This window comes from Rhopalosiphum maidis, chromosome 3, assembly GCF_003676215.2.
Source record: "Rhopalosiphum maidis isolate BTI-1 chromosome 3, ASM367621v3, whole genome shotgun sequence".
NCBI classification, from domain to species: domain Eukaryota; kingdom Metazoa; phylum Arthropoda; class Insecta; order Hemiptera; family Aphididae; genus Rhopalosiphum; species Rhopalosiphum maidis.
This window is the reverse complement of record NC_040879.1, coordinates 67458774-67479322: the sequence shown is the minus strand read 5'-3', so window position 1 is coordinate 67479322 and position 20549 is coordinate 67458774. Positions and strand designations below refer to the sequence as shown.

Below are 20549 nucleotides of genomic sequence, written 5' to 3'. Positions count from 1 at the left end.
GTTTCATGTTCAGATTTGTATTAATACTTATTGTATTTTTCAATAAACTCAGAAAAATTGAAAAATTATCTTTTAAATATTTTGTGTTAAATAATTCGACTAATATAGATCAAAAGGAATGTGAGAAACGTACAAATTTCGCACTTACCCTTCCCCAAAAAAATAAAATAAAAAATAATATATTGTTGTAAAAACAGGAAAATTCAATAGAAATTTTGTGGAAAAGATAAAACCTTAAGTTTTTTAGATTACTTTTAAATGAGCGTACAATTATTTTTTCTTTTCATTTTATTTTGAGTTATACGTATATACAATTTATTGAACGTTTTACGAATATTTGACAATCCTTTGACAACTTGATATATTTTTTATTTCTATAAAAACTTATTTCGTATTTTATTTGAACCTATATATTTATTTATGATTCTGCACAGCCTCGGTTTAGCTATAATGCGTGTTTTTTTTTGTGTCTATCACAACCTTTATAAAACTATAAGATTAAACTTTGAAAATAGTTTCTGATATTAAGATCAATTCAAATTTAAGGACCACCAGCACCGGGTCTGAAGATTCGTACCTTTTCGAGTCGAGTCTGATAAAGAAATTGTAATAGTACTTCTCCACACAAGAACAAATAATTTTGTTAGAAATATTATCCTGTGAATCACTTTATTTTAGATTATTTTTGCCCCTAAAAATTCAACAAAATTTTCGCCTATAGCAAAGGTCTCTTCCTTCACTAATATGAAGTAAGTTCTTACTAACTATAACATCGGTTCATAACTATTAATTTTCTGCCAAGGTAAACTGAAAATGTCATTAAATATTCATATTTACAATTATTTGACATAGGTAATGTTATAATTTTCAAAATAGTAGTTCTTATTGTGCAAAATATAGAAATTTAAAATTAATGTACGTACAATAAGACTGATTAAAAAATCTATCAAAATCAAAATAATATAAAAGTTATTAATATAGAATTTTTTTTATAGATATTTTAAATTCAAAATATACCTATAAAATTGGATATTTAAACGAAAAACAGATTTTAGTTATTTCGTTTTAATTTAAAAAAATATTATTCATAGGAACTTGAACATTTTTATCATTTATATCGTAGGAATATTATTATTTAATACACATTGACAAAGTGAAATATATTAATTTTAAAATAGCATGTCAGTATTATATAATATATAATATTGTATGAAATAATATTATAATAATTAGGTACTATATTAGTATATTAAATATAATGTATTATCTAATGTGTTTGATTTTTATGTATTTACCTTTTTTAATAATGGATCCATTTGAGCATTTGACTATAATTTAATGACTATATCATTAGTGTCCATATAATCGTGTCTAGGTACATCGGTATTTCATATCATATAAAAGTTTTGGACTGCTGAGAGAAATTTTTATTGTACTTTTTATAATGCTAGCTAACATTTGAATATTTCACCTTAACTGTTTTATAATTTTATATATATTATTAATTCTATTGCTTTTAGTAATGCTGTTTTCGAGTATTATACTATATTATTTATGATTACAGATACCGACTTGCCGATTTGTATATGATTTTTGTTTAATTTGGAGTATATCGTCATTTTGTAATATAGACGATACATTCTCACATTGGTACTTACAGTAATTATTATATCTATAGGAGTTTTGTTCTCCTCGCGTATTCTTTGCATGATTTATGCTTACCGTACAAGCTCAGAAGGATAATTAGAAAACTTTAAAGAATTAACATGACACTGTGTAAATATTAATATTGGGTTGGGAATAGATAGTCAAATGAGATATTGACATAATAACATAATCGACGTGGAAATAATATTCTCGTTTTACTTTGATGTAAGCGATGAAAAGTGTTAAATATTGAGTCAATCAGTTAAATAGTAATATTCATCATTATAAAATAATAATATATTATAATAGAATCTATGTACATGATGTACATATTATACCACATTCAGTATATTTTCGTATTAAGATAATTAAGTTTATATGAGAAGATAAAAAATCCTGTGTTTGTTTACGGAGCATAATATTATATTTCTTTACTTTATGTTAATAAGATATTTACAACGAATTCAAGTAAATTATCTATCGATGAAATATAATGTAGGAAGTTACAATGCCATTTGTTTAATGATGTTTGAATGAAACTTAGATCACGAATAATCATATATATATATATTATGTATAAATTGACTCTTGTATTTGATTTCCTACATCTTTATTTTTGGAGGACTTCAATAACACTACCTTAATAAACATTACACAACAGGCTGCCTTTCAAAATCTATTTAATTTTTAAAGGTTTTGCAAATTTATTAGAAAACTAACCCAAGTGTTAATTAAGTAAAACGTGTTTAACTGTTTTAGCTTTCTGCCATCAAACGATAAATTATGTAAAAGTGTACCTATATAGAAAGATACGGAGCGACGAGGGCTTTTTGTGATGTGATATTCAGTAGGTAGGTAGGTATGTAGGGTAACTAGGCAGATATACGCGTCAGGTTCTAATTATAATATTACTATGGTAGTTGTTACTATTAACTATTTAAACGTTTTAAAATTCCTCTTGGATCGTTAAAACAGTTAATTTCGTCAAGTTATATGTTGTAGAAACCGCTGCACATGTACAGCGAGTGATTCTAGTTTTACAATAAACCGTTTAAATACATTTCATTTATGATTCATAAAAAAAGCACTTTTAAGAGTTTATAGAAAATATTATAAATAAACAAAGATGAATAATTCTGAGGGTTAGGGAAATCGATACATGAGGTGGAGGCACTTCGTGGCTATAGTATTAAATACTACTGCGCATAAACGTATATTTAATGTCTGTGTAAGCATGGCAGTACTATTGCAAACGACCGTAAAATTGAAAAAGGAAAAAAAATCCCCGTGGAATTTATATACGGTAAACAAAAACCAGTCGTTGGGGTTTGTCAAAGATTTGCTACAACGGATGAGATGAGCTAAGAATACAAGCGAGACAAAGCTACCGCGGGACATTGTGAGGAGAATGCCCAAGGCTTTTTTCACTTACCCACCGCGGAGACAAACGGCTAACCGGCCACATAATGTAATAGCTTTTTTTTGCGTCAAATGTTATTTGGCATTGCTTATTGAACCAATATTTCTGCAGGAGGAATATAGGAGACATTATATATATATATATATATATATAATATAATATAAAAAAAAAATGTATAAATATAATAATAATAAATACCAATAATAATAATATCGAACCTATATAGGATTCTCGGCGGGCTCCTCTTCCGGTCCGACTGACTTATAATGTTACCAGCGTTCGGTTTGCATTTACGTTCCAGTGCATTTTCATTAAGCGTTCTTGGTGCAAATCGAACTTCTGGATGAAAACGATGTCGGGCACGATTAACAAATGCTTACGCGATTCCAGTGGATACGAACGACATAACTATAATATATAAGTATATACGCGTGTGCAGATATGGAGATTGGAAAACCCATTATAACTTACTAATGTATTAAAATACCTACGCGAAACCCCGAAACAATTTAAATGAAATAATATCAAACAGCATACCTACCGCATACGTGCATGCTATTTTGAATTATAGGTGAATTTCTGATATGAACAAAAGGTTAATATTAACGATATTGTATTTTTATGAGCAATTTATAAGTTAAAAATGTTTTTAAATCACATAAATACAATAAAATAACACTAAGACCTCTAACAATAATTTTTTATTTAATTATTAATATTATTGCTTTTAATTTTAAAATAATAAATTATCATTATGTTCTATCGACTTAAAAGAAACAAAACATGATACTTTATTCAATGTCAAGTCTTACCGGAGACTCAAAAAGAAAATGGAAAATTTTACTTCTAATATTTTCAAATATCAGTGATTTTTATTTAGTTTTCTTTTTATAATGTAATTGTTTCGTAATTGGTGTTATCACCTATTATATGCGATTACTTATTAAATGTGATTAAGCGTATCTTATAGTTGTATAATAACGTTTATAACTTAAAAGATTTTTTTCAAAATACTATTAAAACCAGGATTCTATGAAATCATTGAACATTTTTTAATAGAATATAATCTTAGTTGATTCTACATGTATTATATATTCTACTAACCCAAAAATTTTTAAGTGCATTTTTTTATTTATAGATAGCAGCTAAATTCCAATATAGTTTTAATAACATTTTTAAAATATGCGTTAAATTTTCTGCTGTAGATGTCCGTATTATGAAATATTTCTGCGCCCAGTACTGGATTTTGTCCTAGGCTTGTGAGGCCAGCGCCTAGGACCTAGGTCAGTAAAATTTTGAACAAAACCATATAATTTACTTCTCTTTTTGGGTTAGCGTCTTAAGGAGGGAGGTTTGCAACAAATCAGTCAAAATCTGAGGTGACCTATTAATGGAGATCTACAGCGATATTTGTTCTAAATCCGGTTCAGACTGCGCTTAAGCTTATTAGTTATAAATATATATTTATGCAAGTTCAAGTTTAATTGTATTATACATTTAAAATATTTAACTATAAATAAATTAGTGTACATATTTAATTTTATGCTATTACAATAAATAAAAATGTATCCTCTTATCGGGATAATTCGTATGACCAATAAAGTTAGGTTAAATCGATAAGTGCTTAACATCTTTATAATATATTGATCATGGTTGCATTTCAAGTATAACTACAATGTATCAATAACATTATGAAATCTTACTTTTTATACTCAACAATTCATAAGTTGTTTATATTATATTAATATTTAATATTTCGTATTTATTGTTATGAAACAAATTAATATTTGTGTTTCAATTTTTTATATTATTAGCTTTTAAAAGTTAAAATGTATAAAATACCAAAATAAAATCAATTCATATGTATAGAAAATAAAGTTTAATATTCATATATTATTAAAAAACAAAATATAATCTAAATACTGAATAAATCTTGAATATATTATATAGTATATTGTATTTACCTTTATGAATATAATAAAATGTAAGTCAATTAAAATATGATTATTTTATAAGAAGAGTTTGATATTAAAATATATTTTAATTCGCAAATAGTAATAATACAACAACATAATGTGTTATTATTGCATACTATGCTTATACACAGTTTATATAAACAATAAAGAAAAACTTAGTAATGTTTTAAATTCTAAATGGAGCGATTAATGTACTAACAGTTTTACAATAATAATAATATGAGTAATTTTATTATATTATTTGTGTTTATATACTCGTTTTATAAAAGGAAAAAAATATATCTTGGTTATCAACTTTAAAGGTGGTTTATGATAGTAAATTAGATGTAGTTGATAATTTTTTTTTGTAGAGGGACAAAAGGGTAAATAGAGGGAATTTGTAGAGGGTAAATTCCCTTTCACTTTTTTCAAAATATATTTTTTTTTGGGGGGGGGGGCAGTCATTTTTACGCAAAACCAGTTGTTGATGAAACCGAAATTGTTTATTTGTTGTAATTCAAATACTGTAAAGGCTTTTTTAGACATGCTAAATTGTTTAAGATATATTAACAATTTAAGGACTAATGCATTTCGTCACCAAACTTATTATTTTAATGTTAAATACAAATATTTTAAATAAATTGTAGTAAAACATCTTACTTAATTATTTAAAGCATAAACATGATGTTATAGTAATATTTTTTCTCATTTAGTTTTTTTTTTAATTAATGGTTGACATACTAAACTTAGATTTGATTTATAAAAATTAAAAAATTTTACAAAAAATAAAGCTACCGCAATTAAAAAAATACAATAAAAATGTTTACTAAGTTGTAAGACTTTTAGTCTAGAAGACTGGAAATAGGAGACACTGTACGGCAGGATATTTGAATTAAAGCAATTTATTATTTAGATATAACCACTGAGTCTCAAGCACATTCCACTAGTCTATCGTACTTACACAATTTCATTACATTAAACTTGTATTTAGTTTAATAAACTTATTATTATTTTTATTTAACTGCGAAATTGACCTGATATATTAATTATTAACACAAATTAACAAGCATGGTTGCTAAATAATAAAATTGTTTGCAAGTAAAAATAAATAATTACACATAACTTATTTTAACAGCAATTAAAAATACTTGGCTACAATTTCTATTTTACAACTGTAAAATAAAAATGTAAAATTTGAATTTAAAAATTATTTTTAATATTAAGGTTTGAAAACTTAATATTATGTAAATTATACAATATGTACATCATATATTTTTTTTTTATTGATTTATTTATCCCCAAGCCAGAGGGGTTCCACATTGGCCAGCCATTTGCATCGCGTTATTCGTGTTGTTACCTTTGAATTGACTTATTATATATAAATATCAAAGATTGTGAATGTTCTTTTGTTTAAAAATAAATATACGTTGTTGACATTGTAGGATATTTAAACGTTTATTACAAGGGTGACCAATGTGAGAAAAAAAGAAAATTCATAATTAGAATAGGTAAGTAACTTTATATCGCTGATCACTGATATATTATAATAAAACATAGCTACTTCCTACATTTTTTTAAAAATTAATATATGGATATTAACGAATATAGGTAGGTATTAAACAACATATATAAGAATGTGGTAATTCTAAAATAATACAATTGATAAAATATATGTTTTAGAAGTTAGTATGATATTTTTAACTGATAATCTAACAATTTTTTTATTCAACAATTTTAAAACATCACAGGAACTAACGGTATGCATACATAATATGAATATAATTTATCAAAATAACATATGTAGACTAATAATTATTATCATAGCATTGAACATTGAAAAGCTTTAGATGTAACTCCGAAATTACTAAATATAGAGTACCTCTGATATTATTACTGTTATTAAAATTATAAATTATTCTCATCTATCAGTATATTTGTTATGGTTATATATTAAACATAATCAAAAAGGGATACGTTTATTAAAATGTTTAAAATAAAATATATTTTGTATTTTATTAATATTGTGATATTGTAGTTACGCTAAAAGTTTTAAATTTTTATTCAATTACTATTAACTTGTGTGATAACCACAGCCACGATTAGACTCTAAAATGGACCAATGATTAAAGGTTTTTTTTTTCAAAAAAAATCGATTAATACATATAAATATACTATCATTAAATAGAATTTTCCAATACTTAAAAGTTGAGGATTAAGATGATGTATTATTAATGCTAAAACAAGTATAAATAATTTATCGATGAAAAATAATGGTTTATGAAATTAATCAAAATTTTAGATTAAAAAATTAGTTATTATGTATATGTGTCTATGTGTTAATCTTTATTAATTGTATGAATTAAAAAATATATTTTTATTTATTTATTGTTAACTGTGGCCATTAAATTTAAAATTACAAGCATAATTATTATAAGAAAGTTTAAATCATAAAATGTATTAAAAATTATATTATGTACAGTTAAGTCTTAAATAAATTATAACTTTGAATAATTTCGATATTCTTATGAATAATATCAATAAATTATTCGATGTTGTATAGTTAGAGGAACTTGGACAGGATGTTGAAATATAGGTTTCCCGTATCTCTTTAGCGTTATAATATTATATTGATCCATATTATAGTTAATGACAAATTCCATGAATGCATAGGTATTACATTTTAAATTATATAAATAATCCTTATCAACTGTAATCATGAGTTAATCATACAGTTGTTTGCTCTTACACTGGGAATAATCACAATTGATAATAATATATACGGATTTTCGAATTATTTTACAGTAAGAGAAAATTGATTAAGCATATTTATGATGTACGTAAGAAATAATTCATAAGAATACGTTGCTAAAAAAATATATAAAATATACACACACACATTTATATATATATATGTCTATATTTCCCTATATATTATATTATACTAAGAACAATTTACCAAATATTTTCTTTGGACCAATAAAGGTAATATGGTACTATAGAAACGATCTAAATGTTAGCACTCAGTTTATTATAATACTCAAAAATATTTTAATGTTTACACAAATGAAATTTAAATTAAAAATTAACAATAAAAAAGCAAAAATAACTATATATTTTGAAATTAATGAACTTTGACCATTAAGGTTAGGAATTTGTAGTAAAGCATGTAACGCTTAAACCAGGTTAAATCTACAGTTAAAAATGGATCAATAAACCTAATATTAAACATTATACACTAACATTTAATAAAAAATATTGTAATTTTTAAACTTTTTCTTGAAATCATTATTTAAATTAATATAGTTTTATTGAACTACATAAATTTCAAAGCCATGGTCATATATTTATTTACAGAATTCCACGAATTTTGTTTGATATTCAAGTTTTTTGTAAAAAGAAATTTTAAACTAGTAATTTAATGTGTCATTTAATGTTTTGTATTATCCATTATATTAACTTTTGAAAGGTTAATTTAGATAAATAAACTTGTCAACGGTAACACAAACATTTCAATTTATTATAGCACTTATATATGTGTATTATGGAGTTAAAGTTTGATGGTGTTTCATATTTGAGTTAATTGATACAAGTTCAAAGTCAGTTAAAATCACATTACCGTAACTGAAACTTTGACATCCCAAAATATTATCCTGCATTTTATAAGTTCTAACAAATCCCTTCCAACATATTATGCGATAATGACGAAAACTGTTGAATTATATTTGGTTGGTCCGTGAATAACATCGTAAGAAAATAATAACCTGTTTTAATAAAAATGCAAATATAATCTTTTACGCAATAAGGGTCGCAAATAATAAATGTCGGTTTATCAGACCCTTTATCGGTCTTTCGTAGTCCAAACACGCATAAATAAATAGTTCACAATTGTCATTTCCTGCAAAATATTTAATTATAATCGCGATTATTATAAGATTGATTGCACTATGTGACAAGTAAGGGATTTTGAGGTATAATGTATTAAGACTCAGTGGGTTTTTATGCACACTGTTCAAATAGCAATTAATAAACAGAAGGAGGGAAGCTATCAATCATATATTTATTTTTTTTTGTTTTGTGATATGAAAATTGTTAACATTGCTTAGGAAATGCATATGGTTCCTTGTAAATATATTATTCACGCTGTCCCATACATCATTTAATACTTAAAAGCTGTTTCACGCAAAAGTAATTGATGTGAATAATAATTATTTTTATAATTGCATATCTCATATTACGTATACGTAATTTAATGTATCATTTATTTCATAACTATGTGTACTTACATGCTACATGTATAAAACATTATATTTTAATGAAGACCTTCGATCATATTTACATAAGTAAGGTCGCAGGAAATTCAATAAATAAAAAATGCTCCAAATATAATATTACAATTGTTACTACCGTTATTATACATAAATTTAATTTTCATGTTGGTGTGTTTGGCAGTGATGATACACTGGTATTCATTGATCGTCGTGAATCATGATGACCAGAATAATATAAAAATAACATCACAGTATCGTTAATTAATGTCGTCAAATTACGTAGTCGGCTCATCTCATAAATAAGATGACATGCGGAGTTCAAACGTAGCGAGAAAAAAAAATACGAAAACGTTTTTGAAAATAACATTCACGCGTCCCCCGAAGAGAATACCGACTTTTTGGCGTTTTCGTCATACTTCCGTCAGACAATAAAAAAAATAAATAATAATAATAATAATAGTAAAAAAAAAAATCAAAATAACTTTGTGCAAAGGGCGGAACCGTGGAAGAACCGTGTCGTCTCGTAATCGTCGACGCCACCGCGCCGGAAGCGTGTCACATAATAATATACGACGACGTCGTAGTCGAGCATTCGACGAGAATATATGCACGCACATAGGGAGTGTCAGCGTCAAGATTAATGTTATACATCGCCGTCGGCGGATAAACGGTCAATATGGGGTGTCGAATGGGGAGAGCGAAACCCCGAGATGACTAGGTGATGACAAATCGAGGCCGTGGGTCGTGGGTCTCCGAACACTGTATCGCGTTGTCGTCAACGAGTCTGTCAACCGCCGTTTGCCGCCGTCGCAGACGCGTTTCATGTTTTATATAATATTATATACACCTATATTAAACGTACACATTGGAATGTACCGAGATTTCAATTAAGATATAGTTGCGTGTTGCTCTTGAAGTTTCCGTAAAATATGTGCGTCGCATATAGATGGAAAAACACTATATACTATTATACACCTATCTAAAACATACGTATAATGTTTCCTCCGCTTGTGCGCTCACGAATCATCGTTGTGGTGTGTGTATGTGTAAGCAGTATTCGCGCGTCTTGTAAAAAAAAAAAAAAAACAGCGTAACGTTCAAAAAGCAAGCAATTCTGGATATTAATATAATATATTCGTTAGCGGTTCTCGAGAATCTGTATAATACATTTTTACAATTTTTAAAATATATTATACTGTAGGTTATGCTATTATGGTTCCTACATAATTAAAATAATAATAAATATAAAAATAGTAATTATTTATTTTACATACCATAATATTATGTTGTACTGCCAACTCGATTCTAGATCCGAAGCATCTTTATTGGTTACTCGACCAAGTGGCCTAAAACAAAACTGTACAGTACTATTTGATATAAATTATTAGTATCGATTTGAACTACTGTAGTCTGTAGTCCAGAAATATGACAATAACCCAATATATTTTGTTCTGAAATTGAAAAAAAAAATAGTTGAGTTATTACTTACCAACTAGAAATATAGTAGTAATAATTATGATTAAGCTCAAAAAAAAAATTATGAAATTATAGGCACCTATTCAGTAAAGGGCAAAAGTATATAATATGCATCCAAATTATAATGAACATTTTTAATATTTATAGAAACATGATTTTTACAACAGTAATTTTTTTCTTAAAAACAACTAATAATATTAATCAGAAACAAATTGATTTTAGTAATTAGGTTCTAAATATCATATTTACATATCTTTGCACCAGAAGTAACTAGGCATTAAATATTCTAAATAAGCGTAATTTTTAAATTTTAAATATATTTTTTTGAGCATCTTAAAAAAATAGGAATCTACTTTGTTTCAGTATTGCAATAATAATGAGTTTAGATATTGCTACTCTAGTTTTTCTGATTTCCTTATCATGTAGCAATAAGCCTACAAATAATAGTATATGAATCAGATAGGAATAATTAGGTACGCATATTTTCTAGTTAAAATTTGTATTATTTATATTATTATTAAGCGACTTGTCATTCTTATATATATATAAGAATGATATATATATATATCAAAGTGAAATATTATAAAAATAAAATGTACCTACCTATAATTTATAATATTAGGTAGTAAAACAGGATGTATTTTTATAATTTTTAGAATAAAATTTGAATAGATATATAATAATCATTATAAAAAAAATCATAACTAAATAACAATAAATCACAATCATTGTTAAAAAAAAAAAACTTAAAACTCAGTCAATGGTCAATACACATTTAAGTTGTCATCAGACAAGTTATAAGTATAGCTAAAGTGGACAAAATTTGACAGAGTGGAAGCAATTAAAGCCAAAGCGAAGGAGGTTTTCAACAAGCTAACAGAAGCATATTTCCTACACTGTTTTGATTTGTGAAAAATGCAAATGGAGCGCTGTAGAGATCGTCAAGGAGAATACATGGAAGACGATTAACTTTCTGATGTAATTAATAATCAATAAAATGTTTTCAATCACTAGTTCGATAATTTAATTGCATTACCTCGTGTTGTACAAGGAACATTAATATAATATTACATTATGAAATAACAAAGCTAATTAAATGCTCAAAAACTTAAAATTTATACAGTTTAACTTGTTTTTACATTCATATTATGCATATACTTATATTAATATAGGTAATTCAAAAATAGGTAAAATTAGATTCAGAATATGAATTTAGGATTCAAAATTAGAAAAAAATGGTCTATGATCCCAAATCTACCACATCATACACTGTTTTGAAAATTAACTACAGCTATTGACTGTTAATGATAAAAATCACACAAGTAGTTTTAAAATTTGTTATAATACTAGAACTAAGTTAAGAACATTTTGTGTATAGAGTATAAAAAAATAAATGTAATAGTATCAAATTATACTTAAATTCAATAATAAAATAACAGTTAATTATAACAAACAACTGATGAGAAGGGTTTTTGATTTTAATTTATCACCGATAAGACAAATTATATACGTACATGGGATTTTTACCACGTAATATTATCATAAGACCAATGGTTTTAAATATCCAGTTTTTAAATCATTGTTACCCATATAAGACATAAATATTAAAATGCCTCCATTTTACTGCATGTCCCCAATATGTCCCATGTTTCCCTATAATTGAGTTAAAAAAAATGACATCTGTAGTTGTATATAATGTATTATATACATAGAACTATGAAACAAGTGTAATCAAATGATTTTATGTATAACATCTATATTTTTTTTTCACAATTTAAAGTAGTTGTATGAATTGAAAAATATTGCTTTTTATTTATATAAATGTACTATATGTGAATAACAAAAAAAAAAACAGCTTTCAAGATGTCCCTCAACTGTCTCTCACTTGTATACAATAAACATATTACACTGCAAAACATATATAATATGATCGAATTCATCTCCTATTTGCGAGATCTTTTTAAATCTCGCAAAAATACATATAACACGAAATGTTATCCTTTTTCAAATCTATGTACAGATGTGCGTACTGATATATTATAGTATAAGTAATAGTGTCGTCCAATAGACAATGTCCGTATAGTGAGCCAATGCAATACAAATAACGCTAAATCGATCAACTCTAAAATCTACCTTATTTAATATAATATTATACACACATTATGCATATAAATTGTACAAACAACATTATAACCTATATTATTTGATCGTTATTAAAGTTTATTAATATATTTCGTTACCGTAAAAATGGTTTGAAATATTCACAAAAAAGACCAAGCTTGATATTATTATAATAGGAATATAATATATATTATGATGATGTGGCTTGTATAAGTTCTGTGATTTTGTAATTCAAAATATGTGAACCCATTTGATAATCATTAATTTTATTAGGTTACAACATATTTTTACGTTTATAAAATTATATTGAAGTTTTCAATTTTACGAAACAGAGAAAAGAATAAAAATATATTCGAATAAATAATGCAATGATTCAGAAAAACACATTTTTTGAAAATTTGATGGAATCTGCGATTGTTGTATCAGTTAAACTAAAACTAGTTAATTTGATTTCTGTATTGTTTTTATAAATTTTATTAAAAATTATATGTAATAAGCTTCTGCTATTAAAATAAGTAATTCAATTTTTTCTTTTTTTAGTATAAACAATTGATAATTCACATTTATTTTATAATTGTTTATTTGGAAGTGTTTAAATATAAATTTCGATATAAATATTTTACAAGATGATTTTATTTTACTTTAATAAAAATATGAATTATATACTATATTTTAAATATATAAAATAATTGACTTTGTACGTTTTATTTAATGACTAAGACAAGACGGTAGAAACATAATGCATGTTAACGTAATTGAGAATACTTAATAAAATATAATTTACCATTTTAATGAATAATTAAACCGCGGGTATTGCAATAAATTGAGCAGATAAATTAATACCACGTAATGTAGTAGTACACAACAGACATCCTTGCTAAAATGACTTAGTTCTGTTTTACGACAACGTTTATATAATCTATGCTCAAAGTATATATACCCACATTATTGAATGCCTGCAAACAATAATTCACTTTTAAAAACTAGTTTTAGCTTACTCTGATACGTTTAATTCGTTAAATAAATATTATGTAGACATGACTGAGGTTAAAATTAATCATATGTTTACAACGATAAAATAAAATATACTAAAAGTTAAATACTTTAACTCGATCGTTAATGAAAAAATAATCTGTAACAGATTCTCATAGTTTCAAATTAAATTATATATATAGTAATAAAAAGTGACGAATTTCGTACTCAAAAAGTAATCGTGGTGATAGGCCATGGCTCTAAAATTTTTATTAATCAATCATAATATTATTTTGAATACTATTATTGATAGACGTTTTCTGTCGTCATCATTTTTAATCTACTTGGAAATGCGCAATGATGGAAATTATTTGAAACAAAATTGGTTTCTAAAAAAAAAAATTATATTATTTACTATTTAAATTTACGTGTAATACATTTTTCTCTAAGTGACGGTTGTTAAATTATTTCATTAACAACATGTATTGGTAGCGATGAAATCTGTTTATTTAATTTTTAATTTTGTGCCAATGAAAAAATGTATATATGTTCTATTATATAGCATCCAATTGTTTATTTTATTTTCTATATGTAACGATATAAAAAATTGTAAGAATAATTTTTATCACCCGATAATGCTGTAATAAAATATACAGTAGGTACAAAAAAAAATGTCACTACACATTGTAGGTGTACAATATAGATGGTTTTTTTCATGAATGAATGTATTCTTTTTTCCAAGAAATGAACGACGCCAAGAATGTAAAAATGTCTAGGTATATTTCCCGAGGGAAAACATTCATATCTCCTTAGTACTGGAAATAGTACCGGACACAATGGACTCGGTATCATTCGTTTTCATGTGAATTCCTCCTCCGTGGGGAATAAAAACAAATCGAAATTTTAGGTTCCTGCCTAATAAATGAACGATAAAATATACTATATCACGGAGAGTTGACTGAAAGTGTTTATTGATACAACTATATCATACTAATACATACATATTAAATGGATCGTTCTGAGGAAAATAAATAATTATTATGTTTACAAATATTACAGTAATTATAATTAATTAACAAATTTGTTATACTCATTATAGCTCAATTTAAAATTTGAATTCACTAATTAATACGATTGGTGGCACAAAAATATTTGCTGAATGCAATTGTAATCAACTGATTAATGTAAAATATACTTACTCCATTCAAAGTGCTCTTATATATTTTAATTATTAAATATATGACATCTATTTAGACTATAATTTTAAATTGTAATATAAATATATGTTTCGCTCAATTAAAATACATTTTATTTTATCCAAAATCTTATTTACACATAACTTGTTGGATGTGTTAAGTTAGTTGATATTAAAATTCATAATAATTTTATATGAATAACAAAAAAATTGGTTGTATCTATCATATTATCGAATAAATAAAGGAATTTTGCATTGACTTGAACAAGTAATTTTTTGAAAAATTCACCTTATACTTATTAACAGATTTTAACTTTTATTTACCTTTTATACATATTATTTTTATTATACATTATTTAAATATTATGTTTCATTTATCACTTAAAATATTTAAAATGTCTTATTCGATATACGTATTGTATGTAATTATATCAAACAAAATATTACGTAGATATAGTATTATGATAACAAAATATATTTATGCATGCATCTGCCTCTAAAATATAAAATAAAATATAATATTATTGTGTATTTTATATAATGTTAAAATATTTCAATCCCATATAGGTACAAAACAAAAAAATTGTAGTTTGTTGTGAATTTTATTAACTATACATAATTAAGATTTTTTTTAACTAATCATGTAATTATTAATAATTTATACTAGTTAAATACGTTATTTGTAATTTTTAATTGTTAAAGAAAAGGTTTTTTTTAAATATATTAATGTAATTCTTATATTTTTCTCACAATATTACATAACGTCGAATAAGAGAAATACTATATTTTGGAGCAAATGCGACGCATAAAAATATTACTGTGAACATACATTTTAAATAAATTCGTATTATGCATTCCAAACTATTAAGTTTTCCAATTCAAGCAGTATATAACTACATTTTACAACACAATATAATATCATTACTTTCATCCGATCGTCTCAAAATATTTTTTTTTTGAAAAGTTATAATGAAAAACGATATCTACTAAAAAATATTTACTTGATATTGTTATTTGATAATAAATTGTTAATTTATTTTTAATTATAATAAATTATTATTTATCCATTTAACAATAATATATAATACCTATATTTATTAACATAATAATAATTACTAAATTAATTATTATTTTTGCAGATAATTTTAGACCTGTATTTTATATTTTTTTTCTAAACAATTCAAGTACCTGATTGTATTAAATATCTGTGCAGTTTAAATTTGATGAATTTTAAGCTGGGATAAATACGCGGGCATTTAATTGTAGAACAATACCATGCATAATTAGATAGCAATTAATAATATTGATATTGATAATAATTATTTAGCAAGTTATTGTTGTAATAAATTATATTGTATATTAAATACAACTGAAATATAATGTTAACTAAAATTTACCTATGTAAATAATTGATTCAAACCATATTAATATAAATATTTAGCACTGTTTAAAAAACCCATGTACTGTTATATATGATATTTTGAATGAGTATAGTGAATATGGTATACGGTGTACATATTTAAGTTGTAAAACAAATATTAAACACGTTGTCAAGTAAATTAAAACCATTAAAACAATTTTCGTTTTCATATTTCATTTTGTTATTGGAAAATTAATTAAGTAAAGCTTACATAAAAGTAAATAAGAGATGAGGACTATATTAAATTTAATTCGAAACTGGAAAGAAAGATATGTAAAGATATTCATTATGGCACAAGGGACCAATTCAATGAGCCCCAGAATATAGTCTTTTGGATAAGCGCAGAAAAAGACAATTATGGAAGTTACTTGACATTATTATTATTATTATTTTAGGCGTATTCTTCTAGATTTATATTATATTCTTTGTGCTGCGTTTTCTAGAGACGTATAAAGTTGATAATTTTTTTTTAAGCAACTTACATTTCGTATTGTATGATAATACTTATCCCGAGACGTATCGGCAAATACCTGCAATAGGTTAGATATAGTTATTTTAGACGTCTAAACTGAATTATTTGTCGACTATAATACATCTACACACTCTATACACCGTAAGTAGAATCATTATTTGAACAAAGCTTTCGTCTACGTTAAGGTTTTTAACGATACAATGTTGTCAATATTAAATATACTTAGGTCGTTGAAGAACGTATTGTTCAAAATAGGTACTATATACTACGTATCTAGGTTTCACGGTTTTAAAACATATTTCAAGTCCGGGTGGTCTGTCAATCATCATGACGAGTTTTGTTGCGATTGTTCTCGTTACTTACCGACACGTTGATTATTAAAATATTTTTTTTTTTTAAGCGAACAATATATTTTTGTAGATATAAATTTAATAGAAAAATAAAACAAGAAAAAACCAATTATAAATAATAATACTGTTAACAAAACGTAGTAAAATGTTTATAATTATATTGTAATCCAGCGTTACAACACTATCCCTATCGGGACTCGACTACTCGAGTATCTATCACATAGAAAGTTAAATAATAAGGTTATCAATTGCGTAGGATTCGCGTTGGAGTTGCCGTACGAGATTGTGCATTTCAATACCTTATAGTTTTCGTAATACTGGAATTGTTCATCGATGTCGGGACGAAAAACCGAAACGGAAAAAATAAATTAATACATAGATCTTATAAGAACTCGTACATCGGTGATAAAAATGTTTCTTCGTGGTAAGTCGAGGGGAACAAAGACAAGCAAAAGTAACTTTAATACTCATAATTAAGGCTCGGAAGTTGATGACATTAAAAACATTAAAAAAAATGCAAAATAAAATTTAGTTGTGCAGATTCACAGGCTAATGAAACACACTTGTGACCATGAGAGCATTTTCGAAAAAGTTTTAAAAAAAAAAATACAAAATGCATCAACTTCCGAGCCCTACTCATAATATGTTACAAGACTTCGAGTTTATAGGTTATAATACTACGTCGGAGTATACTATATAGTCCGGTAGTGTATCTCAATACCTATGCCCTATAATATTATACTTCTATTTTATACTTTCCGTTAAACGTATAAGAACTTGAATCATTATTATCTCAATGATGATGATGATGATGATGATGTCGTCGCGAAGATTTAAAATGGAAACAAAAAATAAATAGATCATATTATAATTACTATAATAGGAACCCAAGCGTTGTCGACAAGAGTGTTTCGTTCTCGTAAACGGAAACAGAGACGAGCGACTCGCCCGGTGTGTAGTAGGTAGGTACAAGACGTCTTGTTCGGTCGGCAGCGGATAGGGCATACGTCGCGCGAGCTATTTGAATTCGTTTGATTATTATTTGATAATATAATTTAATACACCGCGTACTCGCTCGTATTATACATTCGGTACGTCGTGCTATATATTTATGATATAACCTGCTCGTATATAGGTACCTACGGCGTACCCATATTATGTCGTATATATATGTGAGTGTGTGCGGCAGTCATACTGATTACGAGCGTAACTGCGGCGCTGTGGCGTTATTGAATTATCCGCTTATTCGTCTACCACTTACTCGTTGACTGTCAATTTATGGTGCTAATTTACGTTAAACGAATGGTGTGTGTTATAATATAATGCGCGCGCGGTGTGATATACGTATATTATATTATAATAGGACGTGCACGTTTGGAAATCGTTCGTGTTCGACAAAGTCGTCAAATATTTTAGTGTTGTGCGGCTCGAACTGCCGATGATCCACTATACAATCGATGATATTATTATATCATAATATATTATTACCGTCGTATTACCCATAATATTATAATAATAATATGTAATATAATATTATTATGTCTTTAAAATCGTCGATACGGGCGCGCGCCGATTGCTGCGCGTGACGTACACCGCACGGCGGCCTATTTAACAAAATAATATTATTATGTCATTCGCGCGTGTAGCTCGCAAAGATCTACCCACGTCCGAGTCGCAATACGATTATAATAATAATAATAATATGGTACACATACCTCTCTTATAATATGCCTATCGATTGAGCGCACACGTTTTGTACTCTCTCCGATATAATATAGGTGAGATGTCGACCGTTGTTTACGGGTTAACGGAGCAGCGCCACAGCAGATGATGTGCAATAATTATTATTATTGCAGTGTTCGGCCGAAATTCAAACGTATCGATTACACGTTTCGGTATTATAGATTATTGCTGTGATACGGTTTGCGAAAAACAGGTAGAGGTATCTCCGATATTTAAATTTCGCGTTCCATACTGTACTAACCGTAAAGACGAAAAGTGTCGCAAAAACGATGACGATATACCGTACGGCGACGTAATATTCAACAATTCCTCCGAAAATACGATTATAATAATAATTTATTATTATTATACCGTACACACGGTCGAATTCGTAGTAATATTGTTACCAGTGTGCGTACGTGTAGTCGTACCAACCCACTTCATAATTCATGCGGTTATAAAATGCAACAATTTTATTTCGCAACACGCGATATCAGAGTTAACGTTAGGTTTATTAGGGTTGTGTGGTCTTACGCGTTTCGTTTTCATTTATTTACTTTTGAAACTCTACCCACCCGCGCTAACTAATTATAATCACGTGTCGGAAGGAAGTAAAAATCACTACTCACGAATCCCTGCAACAGCAACAACGGTTAAGTACCTACCTACCTACCTATATATACCTATAATACGAATACGTATAATCAAGTGCCGCGATGCAATAATGTATTACAACAATAATAATTTGCGATAAGCGATTCGCAGTTAGTATAGTATCCGTTATCACTCGTCGGTCGGTTTTCGCGGACGTCAAATCAAAACGCCGTCCGGTCGTTATAGTAAGTATATAATATTATTTTCCGTTTTCATTTTTTTATCTCTCGTACGGCGTTGATACGCCAACTATACTTTAGAACGCGACGACGTTCTCGCGGCTCTTAAATCTATCCGCGCTTATACCTATACGCGACACGACGATGTTGCCCCCCCCCCCCCGTTCGATTAACAGGCCCATAAAAATAACAACCATAGATACGCAATATCGCAGCAGTTTTCTTGCGGCGGCGCGAGGGCATAAAAAATAACTGTCGCATCGCGGCGTCCTGCGTATACAATCGTAGCGCCTGGCGTTAACGGACTCGTAGACGAAAAACTTTCAGAATATTATAAAACTTTAACGGCCACACCGTATTATATTCATAGATAAAGTTTATTTTTATTTATTTATTTATTTTTTGTTTTTTTTTTTTTTTTTTAACGATTGCTAGTAAATTCGATTTTTTGTAATGCTCTCACTAATAGAAACTGATTCGTTTGCGATTTGATGAACTTTTATGGAAACGGGCAGCGGCGGCGGTGGCGCGGGCGACGAAACACGAAAACGGCATTTTTATTACCCGCGGGACATTAACACTTGAATTGCTCGGGTTTGTTTTCAATGCTTTTAATACACACACACACACACATCGAGCGAGTGATGCTGTACGCGAGTTATGCACAATTTATACATATATATCATTTCGATAGTGAC

The 20549-nt window shown here is 27.0% G+C and overlaps 1 protein-coding gene across 1 annotated transcript in view; it reads right to left on the bottom strand.

Moving 5' to 3' along the window:
- Positions 1-20549, bottom strand: part of LOC113558085 — a 150897-nt gene that overhangs the window by 40394 nt on the left and 89954 nt on the right. The window contains exon 3 of the mRNA XM_026963601.1: positions 10565-10636. Coding sequence (XP_026819402.1) covers positions 10565-10636 — 72 coding nt within the window. The remainder of the gene's footprint in view (positions 1-10564; positions 10637-20549) is intronic.